The sequence below is a fragment of the Kryptolebias marmoratus genome, linkage group LG5 (assembly GCF_001649575.2).
Source record: "Kryptolebias marmoratus isolate JLee-2015 linkage group LG5, ASM164957v2, whole genome shotgun sequence".
In the NCBI taxonomy this organism is placed as follows: Eukaryota; Metazoa; Chordata; class Actinopteri; order Cyprinodontiformes; family Rivulidae; genus Kryptolebias; species Kryptolebias marmoratus.
The window spans coordinates 3,727,849-3,747,620 of NC_051434.1; the positions used below are offsets into that span (position 1 = coordinate 3,727,849).

Below are 19,772 nucleotides of genomic sequence, written 5' to 3' on the forward strand. Positions count from 1 at the left end.
CAAGTGAAACCCTAAAAACTGTCTCAACTTCCTTTATATTCAGAAAAGCCTTTGATTGCTGGCTGCAGGTAGAAACATCTGCTCTATACCTTTACAGCCACATTCAAACAGAAATCTGTGGAGTTTCATTGATCGGAGCAGAGTTGGGATCCAGATCACAGGCTTGTTTCATGTTACAAGACAGCTGCGTCTGCTGAAGTCCATCTTACATGCAGGAGAGAAAATTACACTGAAACTGGAGAAGGAAACCAACAAAGGGAAAGGCACGTTTAGAGTTTAAAGTGGAAGAAGAAGGAAAAGAGGTGAAGGGAATTCTTAAAGGAGCTGCAGTCTGAGGAGGAAAGGGTGAGGGGAAGCAGAAGAAAAAACACAAAAAAGAAACAAATCAAAAGGAAGAAAGAAAAAAGATGAGGGGAAGAGGGTGTGTCAGGGTGTTTTTAAACCTCCTACAGCAAACCAACATCTACAACCACCTGCCCGTGTCACAGAAACAGGTGTGGGGCTGACTCAGGTTTACCTGCTCAAAGGAAGTGCAGGGAACACATCATCCATCAACATCCTTTTAGTATATCAACTGTAAACTGACCGGGGCAGAGAAATGGTGAAGGAGCCACACTCAAAGTACGCATAAATTCATATAATGCCAGTTAATAATTTCATTCAAATACACCAATACTTCTTATTAAAGTCCAATCCATCCGCAGAAACACGCCACTCATTTTAAAGTCAAGTGTTTGTTCTTAACTTGAAACAAACCAATTAATCAGCTGACAGGTTTTAATTGGCCGATAGCAGCCATGGTTAAATACTTGGCCATGTCTGTACATACTTAATCAGTTTCCAAGTGGGAAAAAGAAGAAGCAGCAGCTCTAACCAGCTCTCTGTAGCTCACATTTTAGGTTTTTTTAAGTGAAAAATCTCCTTTTTATGTTATTTTTTAAGTACATATTGGCCAAATATAATAATAAAACATGGTGTTGTATATCAGCCACTGACTGCCCTGATTTCGACAGATGGGCTATAGGAACCTCAGATCGGTCGACCTCTATTCTTAACCTTTAACGTCCTGCTGCAACACAGAGCTTCACCTACAGGCCATGTGTGTTTTGAATCAGTTAATAGTTTTCATTTTTTTTGATTGGAACAAGAAAACTGAGTTTCTATAAACCTTTTATGTCGAAGCCTTTTGCTGGCATCTGTTGTTACCATCGGGAGCCATCTTAACCAAGTATTGATCAGTTTTATGAATGAACTTTACCATAAATTACAGGAGATCAAAGGGCTGGTTGCAGTAAGTGAGTATACTCAACTTTACCAAAAACAGTTCATAGTAGTGGAATATCAAGCTGCATAAAGTCTGCCAGCTGTAATCTGCTTTTAAAGAGATCCAAACAAAAAGTAGGTCAGTGTTTGCACTGACACACATTAGAAATGATCCACAGTTACTATCATACAATCACTCTAATCCACACTGTGCCTTCTTTTTGCTGTATTTTTGGATTATTTGTTGTGTCAAATGAAGAAATGTTTTAAAAGTCATTCCAAGAAATAAGAATTAATGCTACTGTTCTTTAAAATATCAAATAATTATTTTAAAAAAATGGTTCAACCTTTCAAACTATGCAGATAAATACTCATTACTTCTTCTGTATAATTAACAATTAACTTTCAAGAGGGAAAAAAAGAGCAAGTTTCCTCATTTAGGGGTCTGTAGCTATATAGCTGGATTTTTTTCCTCCTTTTTTATTGAATAATTAGGTTTTAAAAATAGCAGCTGATTAATTTTTCAGGAATTCAGCTTCTGATTAATAAGCCCAATACCTCATGGTACAAACCAATTTATATTCAAATAAAGATTTTTTTTTCCTATGGTTGCAGGTTCTCATTTCCAGACCTAAGTAAGATAAAAACACATTTCTACTAATTATTAAAAACCTGAATCTTATTAAATGAATCCGTTCTGCATCTTTAACATCCCTCCAATAAAGAAAACATTCTCAGGAGGCTTGTTGTGAAGCTCAGATGAGAAACAGACCTTATTGTGTTTGTATTTTTCCTGCTGCAGCTTCAGTGCACCGGTGGGCTGCTCCACGGTTTGCTTACCTGCATAAACCTACATCATAATGCCATTTTTTCTCTCCCCAGGGAGTCTCGCACCCAGCTCCTCCCCCTGTCTGGATAATTAGCACATTAATGATGTCGCTTGCAAATTAAAGCCACAGGCAGAATCATTGATTCTCTTCTTTGGTTTGGTGCAACAGGGTTTAAAGGAGATTGTTTCTGCGTCAAAACGGGTGATATGAAAACAATCAGATGGAGCAATAATTTCCATTCGTCTTACCTTCATGTCTCCAATGACAGTCTGGAAAAGCCCCCCCAGCGCGCTGCACTCCCTCTCCATCACCGTCTCCATCTTCAGCTGTGTGAACGGAAATTGCAAACACTCTTCACGCGCAGCTCCCGGAGTCCATCAATGAAGCGGAATGAGACAAACAAATGACAGCGAGGACAAGTCCAATAATGAGACGGCTCAGATCCACGCAGCAGCGGCGGCGGCGGGGTGTCCCCGGCCGGCGGAGCCCAGGAGGCGGACAGAAGGTGCAGCAGAGCCGATTAGTTTCCACCCGCAGCCGGTGACTCCCATGTCTGCAGGAGGAGGGGAGGCATGTCGGAGCTGGGGGCAGAAGTGACAGCAACTCCTCACCGAGCTGCGCCTCCGGTGTCAGGGCACGGGGGCGCGCCTCATGCGTCGTGAACGTGCGTAAACATGGCCACGCCTTCAAATCAGGAAGGTGGTTTTTTTAAATAAACCTAATGGAAAAACTGGGTGTTGTCTCTGTGACGAATGAGAGTCAATTACAGGATCAGAAAACGTTATGGACACGTGATCTTTAAAGGTCAAACAAAATATGAAAAGACCCAACCACATTTCCCAATATAAAATCTGCATACACCAAATAAAGTGACACCTAAATTTGATCAGAAATAAGTAAAAATAATAAAAAAGATAACCATTAAATGCCCTGGAGCCAAACTCAGATTGTTATAGAGCGAAGTAGGTTTGTTGAGGGGAAAAATGAATTTACAGTGTGTTCACAATTCAAAATAAACCACCCAAAACAATGTGATGCACAATTAACTTCTTGTAATCTCTTAGTCTGTTACTCCATCCCCATCTAGTGGACATTTCAGTGAAGTACGTCTTTGAATAGACAAAAAAAAAAAAAAAAAATCTAGAAATATAGAGCACCCAGGTGATGAAGTTTGGAACTTTATGCATCATTTTGTCAATATCTTAATCTTAAAGTGTAATGAGAAATTCAACTCGTTTCAAGAGTGAAATATTTACCATTCAACTGCAATCAAAATGGGAAATTACTTGCTTTTAGATTTTCTTCAGTGTCATTTACTGGTGATAGATCATTCTAGAGCTGAGCAAGTTAGGTAGTGAGGCATTTGGTTTGTATTTCAGTAAAGTTTAGAGTGCAACAGTTAAATTTAAGCTCATATTTTAGTACAGCTATGAACTTTCTTGAAAAGTCAAGCCAGTAGATGTTGTGTCTAAACCTAGAAGATTTTAGGGCTGCGGAGACATCTGCACAGCTAAATGGTTTGGAGAAAGATCAGATGGTGAAGCTGGCAGTGCGTCAGAGTGCCATCATTTTAACTAGAGGCCCACCACTTAATGACAGGGAGCAAAAACCACACATTGTACTAGCGCCCAGAAAAGCAAGGGTCGCTACATGAGCCGCCCTGAAATGAACAATGATCTAATAACAGTTATTGAGTGTGGCAGAGATGGGTAAAATGGGATGTAGAGCAAAGAACCAACTGAATTCACTCAAAGTTGCAGTTTTAAGTTTGTTATAATGCACTTTTAACCGTTTGCAATCAAGAAACCATTTACAATTAGAGTTCCAAGAAGAACTTTATTTCAGAGTCAAGTCCCCCCCCAATCAGCAGTGGCCATCTGTAGGAGACGGAACCTGAAAATAGAATAAAGTTAAGAGCAGCCAAACAGAACCAGTTGCAGGTCAGTGATTTTAAACTACTTACAACTATGAGCCTAAGGCTGATGATTTATGTGTGCGGAAGCCAGTTGTTGCTGCAGCCCACCAGAACGGAAGAGGGATGATACAGGAACTGGTTTGGAGCTTCTTGGTGCAGATTTCACTTGTGCCTTGTCACCCAGACCACCTTTTCTCTGGGAGATACTGGAGGCTGGCTGCTGAAGGGTTTTGCCCATCAGCCTTGGTTGCTGCTGCCTCAAGGGGTAGTAGCCAAAAGCTTCAGGCCTCGAACTTCTGGGGCTAACATCAAGGGACTTGGCACTTGCGGCAAGTACACTATCCCACATGCCAGCTTTGCTTTGTAGCACAGCAGGGGCTGAAAAGGCTGGGAGGTTCGGAGGCAGCTTGGCTTGGAGATGTGACTTTGGGGATTGCAGGTTAGAGGAAGAGACACTCTTCCACATTGTAGATTTGCTTTGTTGTACTGGAGGTTCTGGATTCTGAGGCAAATCAACTGGGGGATATGAACCTGGGGACTTTGCACTGGATGCAAACACACTGTCCCACATGCCAGCTTTGCTTTGTAGCACTGGGGGTGCTGGAAGAACTGGATTCTGAGGAGACTTGGCTGGGAGAGACAACCCTGGGGACTTGGCACTTGAGGCTAAGACACTGTCCCACATGCCAGCTTTGCTCTGTAGCACTGGAAGAACTGGATTCTGAGGAGACTTGGCTGGGAGAGACAACCCTGGGGACTTGGCACTTGAGGCTAAGACACTGTCCCACATGCCAGCTTTGCTCTGTAGCACTGGAAGAACTGGATTCTGAGGAGACTTGGCTGGGAGAGACAACCCTGGGGACTTGGCACTTGAGGCTAAGACACTGTCCCACATGCCAGCTTTGCTTTGTAGCACTGGGGGTGCTGGAAGAACTGGATTCTGAGGAGACTTGGCTGGGAGAGACAACCCTGGGGACTTGGCACTTGAGGCTAAGACACTGTCCCACATGCCAGCTTTGCTTTGTAGCACTGGGGGTGCTGAAAATGCTGGGTGATTCTGGGGCAGCTTGGCAGGATATTTCATCCATGGGGGTTGCACATTGGCACCATCATCCCACATGTAAGCTTTGCCTTGTTTTTCCCCAGAAGATGAACTTAACTGTTGCCGAGGAGTTTCAGCATGCATTACAATTGCACCACTTGAAACAACATTTGAGCCTTTTCTTTCACCTTGGGATGGATCCCACGCTCCTGGTCTCACCTGGAAGAAGCTACTCTGTGACTGTTGTGGTGTTTGCTTAGGTCTCCACTGAACTGAGGCAGGCTTGTAACTAGAAACACTTCCACTAGGACTGTAACTATCTACTTGCCCACTGAAAAAGTGACTTGGTCCTTGGCGACTCACTGAAGTTTTGGGACCGTCAGGAAACGTTGAAGTAGCCTTAGAACCTCTTGGATGCACAGAGATATCATAAGTGGAAGAAACAGGGTTGTAGGTCCATGGTGAAGCCTCAGCTTGCTCAGTGTAAGGTCTGATTATTTTGCTTCCATGTCTGTAAATATTTCCTTGGAGCAGAGAGAGAAAAAAAAAAATTCAAGACACATTTAGATATTAAAATAATTCATACACAATGAATGATAGTTACCTAATGCAAGCTGCCCATAGGTCATGAGAGAGAGCAACAGCACCCTGGGTGAGACAAGAAATGAATAAGTTAAATGTAGCCAGTGATGCAACTTGTCCAACAAACTGAACACTAGTAATCCTACCTCAAACAAAAGCCAGAAGCCATCAGTTTTTGCTGCTGTTTGTAGTTAACTAACAACAGAAGGAACCCCAAATTCAGCTTCATGTCCACTACAGCCATGACAGCTCTTTTTAAATGTTGAGTCAACCAATCAGATCTCACACTCATGCTAATCAGGACCAGCTTGGATTCAGCCTGTTTTAGTAACCTGGGCAGATGTTTGCACTTCAGCTAATTGGCTGCATTTCTCCCAGCTGAGGATCTCATAGTTTGCTGCTCTATTGTGTGTCAGTTTCAAAACTTAGGTTTAATGTTTCCCCCTGCTTTTTGTAGGGATTTATATGTCTGTATTAGTTAAACAAAGACATTTTTTTGCTGAAAACCAAATGCAACATATGTGTTGTTGTTTTAAAATTGATGCACAATCGATTGAAAACTGCCTTTGTGAAAATAAATAAAAATTGTGATTTGAATTATACTTTATGAAGAGAATTTTAAACGATAAAGATTGAAGAAATGCAACAGTCAAAGTTGGCCACGTTGTGGCCAATTCAATTAACATGCGTGGATGTTCTTCACAAGTTTATTTTAAAGAAGTTAAGTATAGAAAGTAAAACCATTGGCTCGTATAAGCACTTTCTTCAGCTTTACAAGAGTAGAGCTAATGAGATCTGCTCCACATGTCAGATTCTTTATAAATTAATTCATAAATAAAAGGTTGAAACTGATAAAAGTCTACTTTAGAAGCATCAGAAGTCCTTCATCTGAAATGCAGTAATTATAAGTTCTTTCCTGCCACATTTGGTTGCTACACTGAGCAGCCCTGCACTTAAATAATATATATTCAATCTTACTGCTGTTTGGAAATCTGACATTTCAATATTTCCATATTGATCCTTTTTCGAACCAAACGAGATTATACTGTGAGTTGTGTGTTTAGATGAAAGCAGTAAATTCTTTGTGTCAGAAGACAAATGCAGAAATGACCAGGCTTAAGGATTATTCATTTTAATAATGTCACATTATCATCATGCAAGCACTGTTTCATGCTATATTTCCACATTACAAAGGAGCAGCCATGCAATAATGAGAAACACCCACAGTTCTACACAGAGTCACATTTAAAATCAGGTATTGGCTCAACTCTAAGACTTCATACAGAACAAAATACAGTAATATTTTTTGTCTTGTTATCAGAAGTAAAAGCTCTCATTGCAGTTCTATCAAAACTGAAATGCAATAATAAGACGTGTGAATAGAGAAAATATGTTGAAATGAACAGAAGTTTGGAAGTGGGGAGAAATGAAGCCTGGAGGTGTGTAACAAAAACACAACTTGTAAGATCAACGGCAGGAAGTGTTAACTGAGTTTGAGGCCGAGGCAGAGAGCGAGCTCGTTCTTCTGTATTTTGCCATCTCTGTTGATGTCACAGTGACCCATCAGGGCTTTCCTGAACTTGTCCAGTTCTGCTCCGCTGATGCTGGGCTGGAGAGAAGTTAGAGGTCAAAGGTCACAATCTATATCCTGATAAATACACTGATCTAAAAGAAAAATAAAACTGTCTGTAGTTGAATTGAATTGAAATGACCCAAATTACTAAATCTGATCACACTTTTATTGAGATGGGTTGAATTTGACTTCCTTTAAATCATTGGATTTAAATTTAAATTAATTTTCTTTGGTAAAGGTGACTTTACAGTGAATATGGTAAATGGTGAAACAAAAGACACTGAATCATTGTGCTAAATAAGAGAAAATATAAGTCAAAAGTCAATTTTAGGCACTTAAATACCTGATCAATAAAATGTAAATGTTGCTAATTCACAAAGAATGAAAATGTCTCCTTTTACCTTGACAAGCTCCATCATGTCCTTCACAAATCCATCCACCTCAGGGCCTTCTAATTCACCCGTCTTACTCTGCAGACACAAAATATTCCTGTTTACTATGGAACTATACAGCTGCTTCCTTCTCATTTTACTAGGAAAAAAAGCATCTTAACATAAGTATACCTGATTATAAGGCTTGTTGTGTCACAGTTTCTGGCAGCATATTTCATTTTTAAAACCAGATTACATTATAAAACTATCCTCCCTTACAGATGGCCTTTGCAAAAAAAAAATAAAAAAAGACTCTCTGGTCAGTTAGATATTAGGAAAGTATTAACCCTCTCAGGCTCAAATTAAGTTTGAGTAACAGGAAAAATCAGATATGTTGTTGCAACGCCTGCCTTGAGAGGGTTAAAATAGAGTACAGTATAAGTATAGAGGAAAACAAGACCGATGAACCACTTTGTTTGGACTTACAACATCATAATGAGCAAATATCTTCTCAAAGTCCCTCTTCCTGTCCTCCTGACTGCACGCCTGAAACCAGAATGAGACACCGAGGTTTTAGCTTTAAATTTAAAAAAAATAACCCAAAGAAACACTGTTTGATAGAATATAGTTCATTTTAGTTACAAATGGACAAATAAAAAGTTTGCAAAACTGCACAGCTTTACACTTTTAGTGAGAAACGTTCAAGATTTTGATTTTCTTTATTAACTTACATCCATCTTAAATTTCAGTAAGAAGTTCTCTTTCAAGGCCAAAATTCTGGGGGAACAAAGCAACAAATTATACAAAACAAAAAGTAAAATATTTCACTAATTTCTGGACATTTGTCCCATTTTGTCACAACTCTCTTGTTTCATACAACAATGATTTTCTTTTAAATATGATGAAATAATCAATAAGACATTCAGAAATGTAAGACAAAAGGTTTAAAAAAGTGTTGAGTCTGGTAATATTATTAGTTTATCATCAGATAGGTGTTTAATAACTAACACATCCATTGCAAAATGAAACACAGGCGATAAAACTTGTAAACAAAATTAAGAGAATTATCACAAATGACTCATAAAAACACAATTAGAAGTAAAATATGGATTGAGTTATGGAAAGTTAGATCTGTGTCTTTGTTCACCATCTGCAGGAAACCAGAAACTCTCCTCTCAGTTACATGACTCACGACTACAGTACCTGGCCAGGTCGTTTAAATCCAGTCTGCCATCTTTGTTTTTGTCAAACATCTTCATCTACAGGAAGAGAGAATGGAGAATGACCGTCAGCGTTCAGCAGTCTGAGCAGCTCAGGTGTCCTCAGGCTGATCCGTACCATGGTGTCAGTGTACTCCTCCAGCTTCTCGGGGGTGATGGACTTCCTGTGCTGAACGAACAGGTCCTGAAGAAAACCCTGAAACCAGATTAATGTTTTTATATAACAAACACGTATTTCTGGTAAAGTAAAAAGTATCAACGCTCTCCTTTAGTCTTTTCGGCAGATAAAACAGCTCGCAGACTTGTTACCTTCAGCTCATTGGCTGAGATGTATCCACTGCTGTCTGTGTCATAGTTTCTCCAGATCTACAACAGAAGCAAATTTAATAATACAATTTACATTAAACACCTCTTGTAATGTCCAATATTATACATTGTGTAACATTTTATGGCACATTTTAGCTTGAAAGAAAGTCACAAGTTAAAATTTTCCCGGCTAGGTAACAGATATTTCCATCAGTCTTTGGTTGTGAACGTGCACTGAAGGAAAGTTTTACCACAGATTTAATAAAATAAATTTCTGTGTGAATACTGATTCAGTAATTCTGGCTGACTATATTTGTCTTCTTAGCTTTAAGCTACAAGTTTGTTGCATTTTGCTTTTAGCTGCTGTTTTACTAATTTAGCATTTAGCTATGGTCTTGTTAAGTTTAGCTTTTAGCTACTCTTTTGCTTCTTTCACCATCAGCTTCTTCAACAACAGTCAGCATTCTCACTGAATTTCACAGAAAATGCATTTTTTTTCTAGTTTTCTTTGGCTTTTTGTCTCAAGCTCCATGCTTCAGATTGAATGAAAGTTTTCCTAATGTTCTTTATGTTTATTATTGACCCAACCTCCTCTTCCTTTAATCACAGCCCTGTCGTTTGTTGCCATTTGAGCCTCACCCTCATAAACTCCACGCTGTTGTTCAGCGGCGTTTCTCTGCGGAACAGAAGCAGGAAGTTCTCCTCCTCAGGCAGCATCATGGTGGCCAGCTGGAATGAGATAATGTATAATTCCCTCTGAGCTGTGCAGGGTTTGCCTATTTCTCCTTTACACTTTAGCTTAAACTTAAGTTATAGGGACATTAACTAAGTATTAAAAATAGTTTTAAATCTGTGTGGCTGGTCAGGAGTTGCAGTCGTACCTCTTGGATCTGCACGTTTCCACCTGCTGCAGAGTTATGAGCTGATGGGAATCTTTCTCTCAGTCTTCTGATCGTTTCCTCGGTTATCTCTTCTTTCTGAAATACAACAGTTGCATGCTATGTGTAAAAGTATTGTAGGTATATTTTTACACTTAAAAAAACAAATAAAATTTCAAGAGAAAAAAGACTTGTTGTCAGAAGAAATCAAAAAGGTCAGCATCTTGGTGTTTCAGATGATTCATCCATATTCAAAAATTAGAAAATGGATGTTTATGGTTGTTAATTTGTTGTAATAATAATTAGCACCAATTACCACAATTTATAATTTTCTTTACAAAATAATATGACACTTATGTTGTACCTGATTAGACATTTTTATTGTTAAAGAAACCAAAAGTGTGCAAACTGAATCATTAAAAATGACAATGATGAGCTATTGTTTATTTATTTATTTGATCAAATATCTGATTATCTTAAACTGTAAATCCATCTCATGTCTTTACCTTCCTTCCAAGTTTTTGCAACATGTGTTTGAAAAAGTCATCCAGTTTTTTTCCTTCGATGTAACCTTTATCTATAAAAGACAGAAAACAGGAAACGATGAGAGTAAAAAAACAAACAGGGAGGTTTTTGTCATTAAACTCCCTCCTCTTTAGGAGTCACCAAAACTATGAGTGTAAATTCACTAAAAAACGTTTTATTCTTTTAATCCAAAAACCTAAAACACAAACAATAAATAATGTTGTTTTACATTACTCAGCATCAGATGCAGAATCGTATGAAAAATATTTTTTATTTTTTAAAATATCAGAGAAACAAACAACAAAACCAAAGACATACTTTTAAAAGACAGTCTTTTTTTGATAAAATAATTTTAAAATACCTCTAAATATAATTGGGTTTAAGAAATTCTACTCTTTGTAAGATTATGTGACTTGGAAAGAACAAACAAAAGAAAACAACAAACATTTATTGATTCTGCAAAATAGTTTGTCAAGTTTGTGAATCTACTGTAACAGCAGATTAGGGAAGTTTGAGAGACAAAATGTGTAAATTAGTACATTTTTAGGAGTTTTTTTTATTATTATTGCAGCTTTAATTACCTTCTAATTTGCGATGGAGATGTGCAGCTGTGATGCTACACACCTCCACACAAACAGCTCACAGAGGTTTTATTTAAACTGTAAACAAGCTGCTCTATTCAGACAGATGTTTTAATTTAAGACACGTAAAAACAGATACTTATAATCAGGCTTGAGGAAAATAAAAAAAAAGCTGATAAATTGATAACGATGTTTGTAAAGTGGAGCTAAAGAAACAAACCTGACGAGTGTTTACATGCAGCTACTCTCTTTAAGAGGCTCATTCTACTTAAAGTTCATAACTTTTACCACAAGAATAAACCAGGCAAGAAATTACCGTGCCACCCACATAAACTACAGCTGTTTCTGATGGATTTTATTTTTCAAATAGAGAGTTATTCAAACATACAAGGTGGAATTCACTGTTTTTAATAAAGCGGAAAGACTAAGTTTATTAGAATGTTGAATATTTCCTAAGAAATTAAATTCACCATCTAAATACATTCATACAATTAGCTAATGTTACCAAATTTATTTTGTAGAGTTAATAATTAAATGGTCTTCTCTAAATCCTGGTAGTTCAGATAAAGCTTCTCTTTTATCTTTAAGCTTGTTAACATAAGTAGTCATTATCTAATTTGTACGTTTATTTATTTAATTAAAAGATGCATTAAAAATCTGAACTTTGTACCGTCTTTATCAAAATGTTGCCAGATCTGTAAGAAGCTTGCAGCGTCGAGTCGGTCCAGAGCGCTGTCCATGGTTCTGCTGAGCAGTCCACAGGTCGGGTATATGGCAACAAAACAAATAATAATGGAAAAATAAAAGATTTTCAGAGTTCTCTCTCTGCAAACAGAATAAATCTTCCTCTATTCGTAAAATCTGTTTCCTCAAGCTTCTCCTGAAATCAGTGAAATGAAACCAAAGACACTCAGCTCCTTATATATGAGGGGAGGGCAGAGCAGAGAGGAAAACGGAGAAGGAGTGACCATTAACTCAGTTTATTGATATAAACCAAAGACTGTATAATTTGATAGAAACATACAAAAATATCTGACGACTTGATGTCACATTTCCAGGCTAATAGGATCACTGACAAACAATAAAATCTACTTTAAACTGGATAAAATAAAATAAAAACACCCAAGAAAAGGGTAAAACCATCACCAAGTTCCATCAGTGTTTTTATCAAACTCAATAATCACATCTTCTGCTCCTAATACAACAGGAATCACATCTTTTCTGCATTAAATTGATAAACCCCCCATTTATTCTATAAACAGAACCATAAACAAATGTTAGTACAAATTTACAAATATAATACATCTTTAAGTGCAGCAGTACAAGAAGAACAGTTTATAATAATGCACGTTGTGATGAGGATACAGCAGCTGATTTGGGTGGTAAATATGAGATCATGAACATTTAAATTGGAACTAACTTGGTGTTTTTACAGGAAACATTTGGGAATTTGTGGCAACAGGAAACTGACAAGTCAAACTGTCTAACATGATAAAGAAAAAAATACAGTTATCATTAAAACAAAGAGGTTTTAATTAATTTCATTGCTTAAATAAAATGTAAAACGTGACGTATTTAATCTGCATTAAATCTTGACTAAAGGAAATGAAGCTTTCCAGCTGCCATTGAGGATGTTTTACGTCTCCCTTATAGTCATTGTCAATGTTTAGTTTGTAAGTAGGTGGCAGTTTAGAGTCAACCAGTGTTTTTTAGAGTAAATATATTGTGACATAAAAGCAACAATAACACAGAAAAAGCCATTTTCTAACCCACTAAATAAAACCGTTTCCTTGTATCGTCTGATTTAGTCTTGCACCTCATCTCTTCAAATCTGCCAAAAAGCTCTGAATATGAAATCTGCTTCTGCAAAGTTCAACTAAAGTGAAAGAAATGAGACAAAAACATTGAATAATCGAGACAAACGTGACTCTTTAAACAGTAAGTCGTTAACATAAGTCCAAGAGGCAGATCCTTGCTTTGATGCTGCCGTACAGTTTTGTTTGTTAGTGATGAATCATCAAGAAATAAACCCTGCAAACTAACAGCTACAGATGTCATAAACAGTTTTTGTTCTTGTTCCTAAGGCTACATCATGCATCAGTGCCGCTTGTTAAATGAAGCAGGTGTTCAGCAGCTTAGCGTTGTTCGTGAACATTTTAATATGTTAAAAAGGACAAATATAGAACTGAATTGTTTAAAGTCAGGCTTGAAGTCTGGTTTTAAAAACTTGCTGGTCATCTTTTGTTAAGTTTTTAGATTATTTTTGTAACCATATGCTTTTATTTTTATAAGACTGTAAATATATCTAAATAGTTTACCACCAACTTCCACTTATATCCCCTTTAAGGCTAATTTAAAATATAATCTTAATTACTATTAACCTTTATTAACCTTTACTCCATTTGCATTTTATATATCTTTTTTTCACATATTTTATTTAATCTATTTGCTTTTTTATGTGTTTTACTATCAACCTGCTAGAAACTACAGATGACTAAATCTGGCACATTTACAGGGTAAACCATGTTCAATAATGTGCACTTTCCCTTTTAAATAAATAAACAATAAACAGATTGTTTCAAGATGGTGAGTGAATGTTTGCACAACAGAAAAAAAAAAGATTTCAAGCTGTTCTGGTGGTGCAGATAACTGAGTTAATGGCTGCAGCTTACCAGTGGAATGGATACAAAACAAGACAGATTCAGTCAGACTTGTAGTTAGAGGCTCATCCTCCTCAGTTCTTTGGACAAAATGAGCTTTTTATAGCCGGACAGGTTTATATACCAAACACAAACTGTCTCTGCATCAGTAAGAAACCCATCTGATGGGCTCTTCATGGTCTGATCCCTGAACAGAGATGCTAACGATGCTGTTTTTGGCGCAGCTTTGGTCAGACAGCTAGAACTGATCCAGCATCAGGCAAGTTCACAAAAACAGCAGGACATGTGCAAAAAATACCAGAGTCCAATAACCGTAGATGTTGTTCTGAACTCAAAAAAAGAGAGAAATCGTTGCTTCTTTACTTCTGCAGATGTTGTTGACCTTCTTTTTGTTGATGGGAGTAGAAGGAAGAGTTGGGCAGGATTTAAGCATCCTGCTGGAATCACATCGAAGGAGTGTCTTCACCGGACTCGTCCTCAGATTTGTTGTTAGACTTGAGGTCAGAGGTCAAAGCGGGGGTCTCTCCCTCAGCTGGACTGAGCTCTGTCTCTGACTGAGATGGAGACCTCACTGGAAAGACAAAGGAAGACAAATATGACATGAAGAGACTTTGATTCGGTCAAATGAAACAGCTGTAAGATGTCGAAACGTATGAGTGCTCCAACCATAGTCTGGAAGGGACTTGGCGCGCTCGCGGTCGTCCTCTCTGGTTGGTGGAGGACTGGATGAGCCCTTCAGAGACGACCACTGTCGGATGCCGGAGCCGGACTCGGTGTCTGAGACGGGCTGCTCAAAGGCACAACCGTCTGCTGGAAACTCAACTACAGAAGGAAGAGGAGAAACATCTGCGTTCAGAAAGATTTCAACCAACACATAACAACCATTTTTAACCCCAACTCATGTTTGTAGTTGTTTTTTTTAATGTTTTTTGGGCTCTAACTATTTCAGCAAACTTTAAACTATTTCAGTCAGTCAGGTAAGAAACAGTTTATTTGACATTATGGCTTTGACTTTACTTTTTTATGACTTTTATACTTTATCTTCATGAACTTTTTTCTCAAAAAAATGCAAAAGATCTCTTCAAATCTTTGAAAAAAATTGGTGCTCTTTGAAATTTTTTTAAACATACTTGCTTCTTTTTTTAATTATGAATTTTAGCTGTTAGCTACTGTTCTGCTGGTTTCAGCTACCATTTTGCTTGTTTTATCTTTTAGCCACAGTTTGCAATTTTTAGCAACAGTTTTGGTGATTTTAGCATGTAGCTACAGTTCAGCTGGTTTTAGCTTTCAGTATTTATGAATTCTAGCCTTTTTTCCTGTTTTTTTTGACTTCAACACTTCAGTTTCAGCTTTTTCAACAGATTTCATCAGCCATTCAGTGCTCAGTGTAAAGCTTGGGACTGTTGGAGATGAGCTGGTGATGCAAAATTGTGAGAAAACTGAAGAAATGGGCAAATTTTCCATTGCAGTCTCACTGAATTCTGATAATTTACAACCAAGCTTCCAATGAGTTTTGTGGCTGTGTTTCAAATGACAATCTTTTTAAAAATAACCTGTTTTTGTGTGAACAGCTCACAAAACTGTACTCTTACTTTGTTGCCCACACCAAACCCACCTCAGCTGAATGAATTTAGCTCTGATGGTTTTATATCCTTAAATGGTCAAATGATAACAAATGTGAGCACTGGAACACCTTCACAAAATTAAAAAACACATTTTCTTTTACAAAATACTTTTGACTACAGTTCTTAAACACTGGAATAACTGGAACAGACTGTTTTTGTGAAATGTACATGAAGCATTCCCTAAAAATGCGTAAATTCTCTTTTCTTCTTGTCTCTGTGATTTTAAAATCACATCTTTTTGCACAACAATTAAGAAAGACAACTCGCCTTTCTGATTATAGAGAAGGAAGTGTTCCTGTAAGTGTTAATTACACAAGTAGAGCATCAAACTACAAAATCACACACACACAAAGACATCTGGACGTATCAAGTACAGGCTGGGACTGAATGCATCTGCTCCGAGTCTGATGGACCTCTGCCTCAGATGTACTGTGTGTGGCGTGTGGAGGCGTCTCGAAAGCCTTCATTAAACATCTGGTCACCTGTTAAATTGGCTGTTATTTTTTTTAGCCGCTTTTTTTTCCCCTCTCTGTGTTTTTTTTATCCTTTCAGTGACGTAAATTATTTTACATACAGCTTTTCTTTTTGCTCTGCAGTGTTCAAGATCATTTTTTTTTTGCATCTTGATTAAGATTTTTATCATCTAATTCTTCCTTTACAGCCAATATTCTCTTCCCCTGCTTCACTCCTGTTATTATTGGACAGACAGAGATAGTAACCGTCCAGTGGAGACAGGGGTCCTGCAGAGCTGCTACTTGTGCTCCCTCTGTCTTGCTCTGACGACGCCCTCTTCAGACGGGGCGCAGGAAGTGGCGCTTTAGGAGACTGGAGCCCTGGTTGAGCCTCTACAGAATCATCTAAGACACAAACAAACATCAGTAAAATAACTGACTGAGTGTTTATTATAGCAGGAATCTGAGTGCTCTGTGGGGTGCCTTTAGATATTTGTCTCCTTTCTCACCAGGAACAGAGATGCTGCATGGCCTGGGACTTGTTGGACTGAGAGGTCCAGATGTTCGAGACACCAGGGGGACTTTAGTGGCCTGGGGTGGAGCTGGTTTGGGGATGATGCTTGGTGGTTTGGACCTGGGAATCGGCTCTGGTTTGGAGTCTTCGGTGTTCGCCGGAACAACAGGATGGGATTCTGGCTTGGCTGCAGGAAAATGATGAAGAGGAAAAATTAAAGTGTATGATAGGAGAGCATACAGTAGTTTGTATCAAAAAAAAAAAAAAAAACCAGCCACATTTTTTCTACTTAGCTGTTTTATGTGATATTTTTTGATCATTTTGGTTTTGCATAAAAAAAAAAACTGTAATGTTTTCTGAAACTTTGTTTTCTTTTATGTTATTAACCTTTAAAAACTGGCTTAAAATCTACCCCGGTTAAAATAATATTAAACACACTCACATTTATGTGTGTCCACCTTGTCTGGTCCTGATGATGAATCAGCCTGAAAGTCAGAAAATGTTTATTACTGAATCAACACTCCATGAACATTTAAAACTGCCTCATATAGCAAAAGATTTCCTAGTAATAAATCAGTGGATTTATGGATTCTAACCTTCTTTTCAGTCATTTTCTCCTGCCTTGTTCTCTCTTGCCGGGCCTTCATCTCAGCCAGCAGGTCTTTTCCCATGACAGGAACCCCAATGTGGCGGTGTATGAGGGGGTTCTCCTTCTTCTCTGTGTTTTCAGTCTTCTCTGTGTTCTCCTTATGCTCCACGCTCTTCTCCTCAGCAGCTTCAGAGGCAGTCATAGGCACTTCCATGTCAGGATCTGTGTGGTTTGAGGACTGTGCCCTGAGGAGCTCCAGGTGAGGTTCTGCCACAGTGGTAGGAGATTTCAGTGGCAGTGAAGGAGATGTTGGAGTCGTCTCCTCGGGGACTGGGCTGGTGCTAGGAGGATGTGTATTGCTGGTGGTGTTAAGTGAAAGCTGAGGCGGTGTGATAGCGGCAGCTCCGTGGCTTTTCTCTGAGCGGGACGTCCGGGATTTGATGTAGTTAAAGAAGCCACTCTTCCTGGATTCACGTTTCTTATCTGCTGCGTCTGGCGTGTTGGTAGATGGACTTTTTACACCGGGAAGTCTGCAGAACATTCAAAATAAAACCAAAAACTAAATGAAATAAAAGAAAACATTTGGCAACTTTCAATGCAGACTTAACTTAAAGCTACTCTTTTTTTTTATATAAAACCAGTTTAGCGAGACCACCTAATTTAAATGTCTTTATTGCAAGTTTTATGATATTATAAAAACTGTGAACACGATAAAGAAACGGGCTTTTATGTTTTCAGCTAAAAAAAAAGCTTCAGAATGACACTAACTTAAAGCTGAGTTTAATGACTTTCTTGGTGAAGAAATCTTCTAAACCCTCATCCAGCGTTCCCATCGTGCCGTTCTGCTCTGGGCCTCCTGTGGCCTCTCGCTGAAAAACAGGAGAAATAAAGTGATATGTTATACGAAGTTTGGTTTTGCTATGACACAGTGCTATAATGTAATCTCCTTCAAGCATTAATAAATCAACTATTTAAAAGCCCTTTATTACAACTTCATGATATATTAACTAATCAAATCACATTTCTGTGTTACCAGTCAAACCATGGAACAAAGTCTCTCACTGACCAAACATAAATAAATAAAATAGTAACTACATTTGCTGTATTATTGAAAAGGAAAATAATTGAACAACTATAGGGATTATTTCTAGATGGGAACTCTACTGGTGCTCTGCTGGGTTTCGTCCTCTTCTTTGGTTTTGGCCGGAATTTGGTGCAATGATCCAGAGTCTTGTGCTCCACAGGGGGCAGCTCGCCAAAACACACAGATTTAGCATCTGTTGGAGTCGGGGGAGGCGGCAGATCTCCGTAGTGCGACATTCTGTCCGATGTCTGTAAAGATGGAGGAGGAGAGGGAAGAGGCGGGTCCTCAATATGGATTGGAACCTCTTCCAGAGCTTTGTCCAAGTCAAACTCCATCTCTGTTGGTCAAACAGAAGACAGCAAATGTGTCTTTACTGGAAGATGAAATGTATTTGTGTTTATAAAAACAGTAAGGTCTCTAATTCAGTATGTTTGTGTGTGTGCTTTATGCATTTTCCTTTTTTTGCTTTTATATTGCATAGTAGGTAGAGTCTACATTGTTTTAATGTGCTTTAGAAATAAAACATACCTAACTACTTACACTCTAAGGTATAATATTACATTGTAATGTTTTTTTTTTTTTGTTGTTGTTGTTGTAGTTTTTGGTCACTCACCAAATGCCACTGATACTGGCCGCAGCATTCTGACCAGGATACTTTTCCTCTTAGATTTAGGAGTTACCTAAGGAGCAAAAGCAAATTATTTTTAGTAAGATCACAGTTTTTCTACAAAGATCAACTTTATAAAACATCTAAAACATCTGCTGTGGTCACACTGTTACCATGCAGGACTCCATGTCGTCCAGAACATGTTTCTTGTCTCGATTGTGTTTCTGATCCTCATCATGGTTCTCCGGCTGGAGAACCGTCTCATCCAGAACCTCTGTCTCAGTCTGTGCTTCCTGATGCCGAGGTTGGTCTTTTCTGATTAGATGATCCGCCTGAAGACAGATTGAGGAACAAAGAAGAGATGAATGAAGGCAAAAAGTAAACAAAAAAAAAAGAAAGGGAAGGTTGGGATGCAGAAACGACACTAACCAGAGTATTTTGAGATGATGACAAAGACTCCAGGATCTCATCCGCAATTCGATCAGACAGCAACGATGCCATGCTAAGCTTCACTTCACTGTTTCACATAGAAAAAAGATAAACACAAATCAACAAACGAACGAACTGATATTGATGACATTTGGAAAGTTTCCAGGTAATGAGCTTCCATCAGTCTGTCAATGCTGACAAAAAGGAAATAAACAAATAAAATTATATTAAATCTCCCCCAAGAGTTCTTATTTATTCCTGCTGGGGTTCTGAAGGTTTTGTAAAAGCTACAAGCTTGACTAGAATTGAATAAGGTTGGAACATATACATAGATATAAATTATTGTATCCCTTTGTATTGTAGCAAAATGTATAGCAGAATATAATATCTATTCATAAGACTTTGTTATTTTGTCCTCAAAAACATTAAACCCTGACATTTTCTGCTATAATCTGTCAGGAATGTTTCATAGGTCACAATCTGTCTTATCAACACAAATTATCCACATTTAATTAGAATCAGTAACGATCAGCACACAGGGATTGTTGTTGAAGCACAAGACTGTCATTCAGCTGCTTGAAATCACAGATTATCTGCACTCATGGTGCTGAATGCTGGACCTGTTCTCCTGGAAATTTCCCTGCAGCTGTAAGATACATGTGAGAAGTAATGCTGGGTGTGACTCTGAATATTAAAGATGGTTCCCCTTTTTCCTGTTGAGGCACA

General features: G+C 38.2%; 4 protein-coding genes across 8 annotated transcripts in view; all 4 read right to left on the bottom strand.

Annotated features, from left to right (window-relative positions):
• Positions 1-2,784, bottom strand: part of LOC108246372 (MTSS I-BAR domain containing 1) — a 49,689-nt gene extending 46,905 nt beyond the window's left edge. Inside the window, exon 1 of one of the 3 annotated variants that reach the window (XM_025010015.2) lies at positions 2,342-2,784. In XM_025010015.2, coding sequence (XP_024865783.1) covers positions 2,342-2,413 — 72 coding nt within the window. In that variant the 5' untranslated portion in view covers positions 2,414-2,784. The remainder of the gene's footprint in view (positions 1-2,341) is intronic. The other 2 variants (XM_017433878.3, XM_017433876.3) reach the window with 2 other exon arrangements.
• Positions 2,785-3,909: 1,125 nt separating this feature from the next.
• On the bottom strand, positions 3,910-5,891 carry LOC108246355 (protein transport protein sec31-like). 2 transcript variants are annotated; one of them, XM_025010014.2, is made up of 5 exons: positions 5,779-5,891; positions 5,655-5,698; positions 4,977-5,574; positions 4,057-4,862; positions 3,910-3,986 (listed from the first exon to the last, which is right to left on the bottom strand). In XM_025010014.2, the coding sequence occupies exons 1-4, from the start codon at positions 5,874-5,876 to the stop codon at positions 4,067-4,069; spliced, it is 1,536 nt and encodes a 511-aa protein (XP_024865782.1). In that variant the 5' UTR covers positions 5,877-5,891; the 3' UTR covers positions 3,910-3,986; positions 4,057-4,066. The 2 variants fall into 2 exon arrangements, with proteins under 2 accessions (XP_024865782.1, XP_037831821.1); XM_037975893.1 differs by having other exon boundaries at positions 4,057-5,574.
• Positions 5,892-6,763: 872 nt separating this feature from the next.
• On the bottom strand, positions 6,764-11,978 carry LOC108246361 (secretagogin). Its single transcript, XM_017433858.3, has 11 exons — positions 11,757-11,978; positions 10,487-10,557; positions 9,984-10,079; positions 9,742-9,831; positions 9,106-9,162; positions 8,915-8,992; positions 8,780-8,835; positions 8,308-8,353; positions 8,063-8,122; positions 7,607-7,675; positions 6,764-7,241 (listed from the first exon to the last, which is right to left on the bottom strand). The coding sequence occupies exons 1-11, from the start codon at positions 11,824-11,826 to the stop codon at positions 7,116-7,118; spliced, it is 819 nt and encodes a 272-aa protein (XP_017289347.1). The 5' UTR covers positions 11,827-11,978; the 3' UTR covers positions 6,764-7,115.
• Positions 11,979-12,050: 72 nt separating this feature from the next.
• LOC108246376 (F-actin-uncapping protein LRRC16A) overlaps positions 12,051-19,772 on the bottom strand; it is a 29,501-nt gene continuing 21,779 nt past the window's right edge. Inside the window, exons 28-38 of one of the 2 annotated variants that reach the window (XM_017433883.3) lie at positions 19,047-19,134; positions 18,791-18,949; positions 18,624-18,690; positions 18,091-18,347; positions 17,695-17,795; positions 16,934-17,456; positions 16,780-16,822; positions 16,333-16,524; positions 16,091-16,228; positions 14,413-14,568; positions 12,051-14,317 (exon numbers count right to left, since the gene is read on the bottom strand). In XM_017433883.3, the coding sequence (XP_017289372.1) occupies positions 14,190-14,317; positions 14,413-14,568; positions 16,091-16,228; positions 16,333-16,524; positions 16,780-16,822; positions 16,934-17,456; positions 17,695-17,795; positions 18,091-18,347; positions 18,624-18,690; positions 18,791-18,949; positions 19,047-19,134 (1,852 nt within the window). In that variant the 3' untranslated portion in view covers positions 12,051-14,189. The remainder of the gene's footprint in view (positions 14,318-14,412; positions 14,569-16,090; positions 16,229-16,332; positions 16,525-16,779; positions 16,823-16,933; positions 17,457-17,694; positions 17,796-18,090; positions 18,348-18,623; positions 18,691-18,790; positions 18,950-19,046; positions 19,135-19,772) is intronic. The other variant, XM_037975715.1, reaches the window with a different exon arrangement.

Coding starts and splice junctions, on each gene's coding strand:
- LOC108246355 (XM_037975893.1), bottom strand. CDS start 5,876: ATGGCTGTAGTGGACATGAAGCTGAATTTGGGGTTCCTTCTGTTGTTA. Junction 5,699..5,778: donor GCTTCTGGCTTTTGTTTGAG/GTAGGATTACTA, acceptor TGTCTCACCCAG/GGTGCTGTTGCTCTCTCTCA. Junction 5,575..5,654: donor CTATGGGCAGCTTGCATTAG/GTAACTATCATT, acceptor CTCTGCTCCAAG/GAAATATTTACAGACATGGA.
- LOC108246361 (XM_017433858.3), bottom strand. CDS start 11,826: ATGGACAGCGCTCTGGACCGACTCGACGCTGCAAGCTTCTTACAGATC. Junction 10,080..10,486: donor TGCAAAAACTTGGAAGGAAG/GTAAAGACATGA, acceptor GTTGTATTTCAG/AAAGAAGAGATAACCGAGGA. Junction 8,836..8,914: donor AGGAGTACACTGACACCATG/GTACGGATCAGC, acceptor CTCTTCCTGTAG/ATGAAGATGTTTGACAAAAA.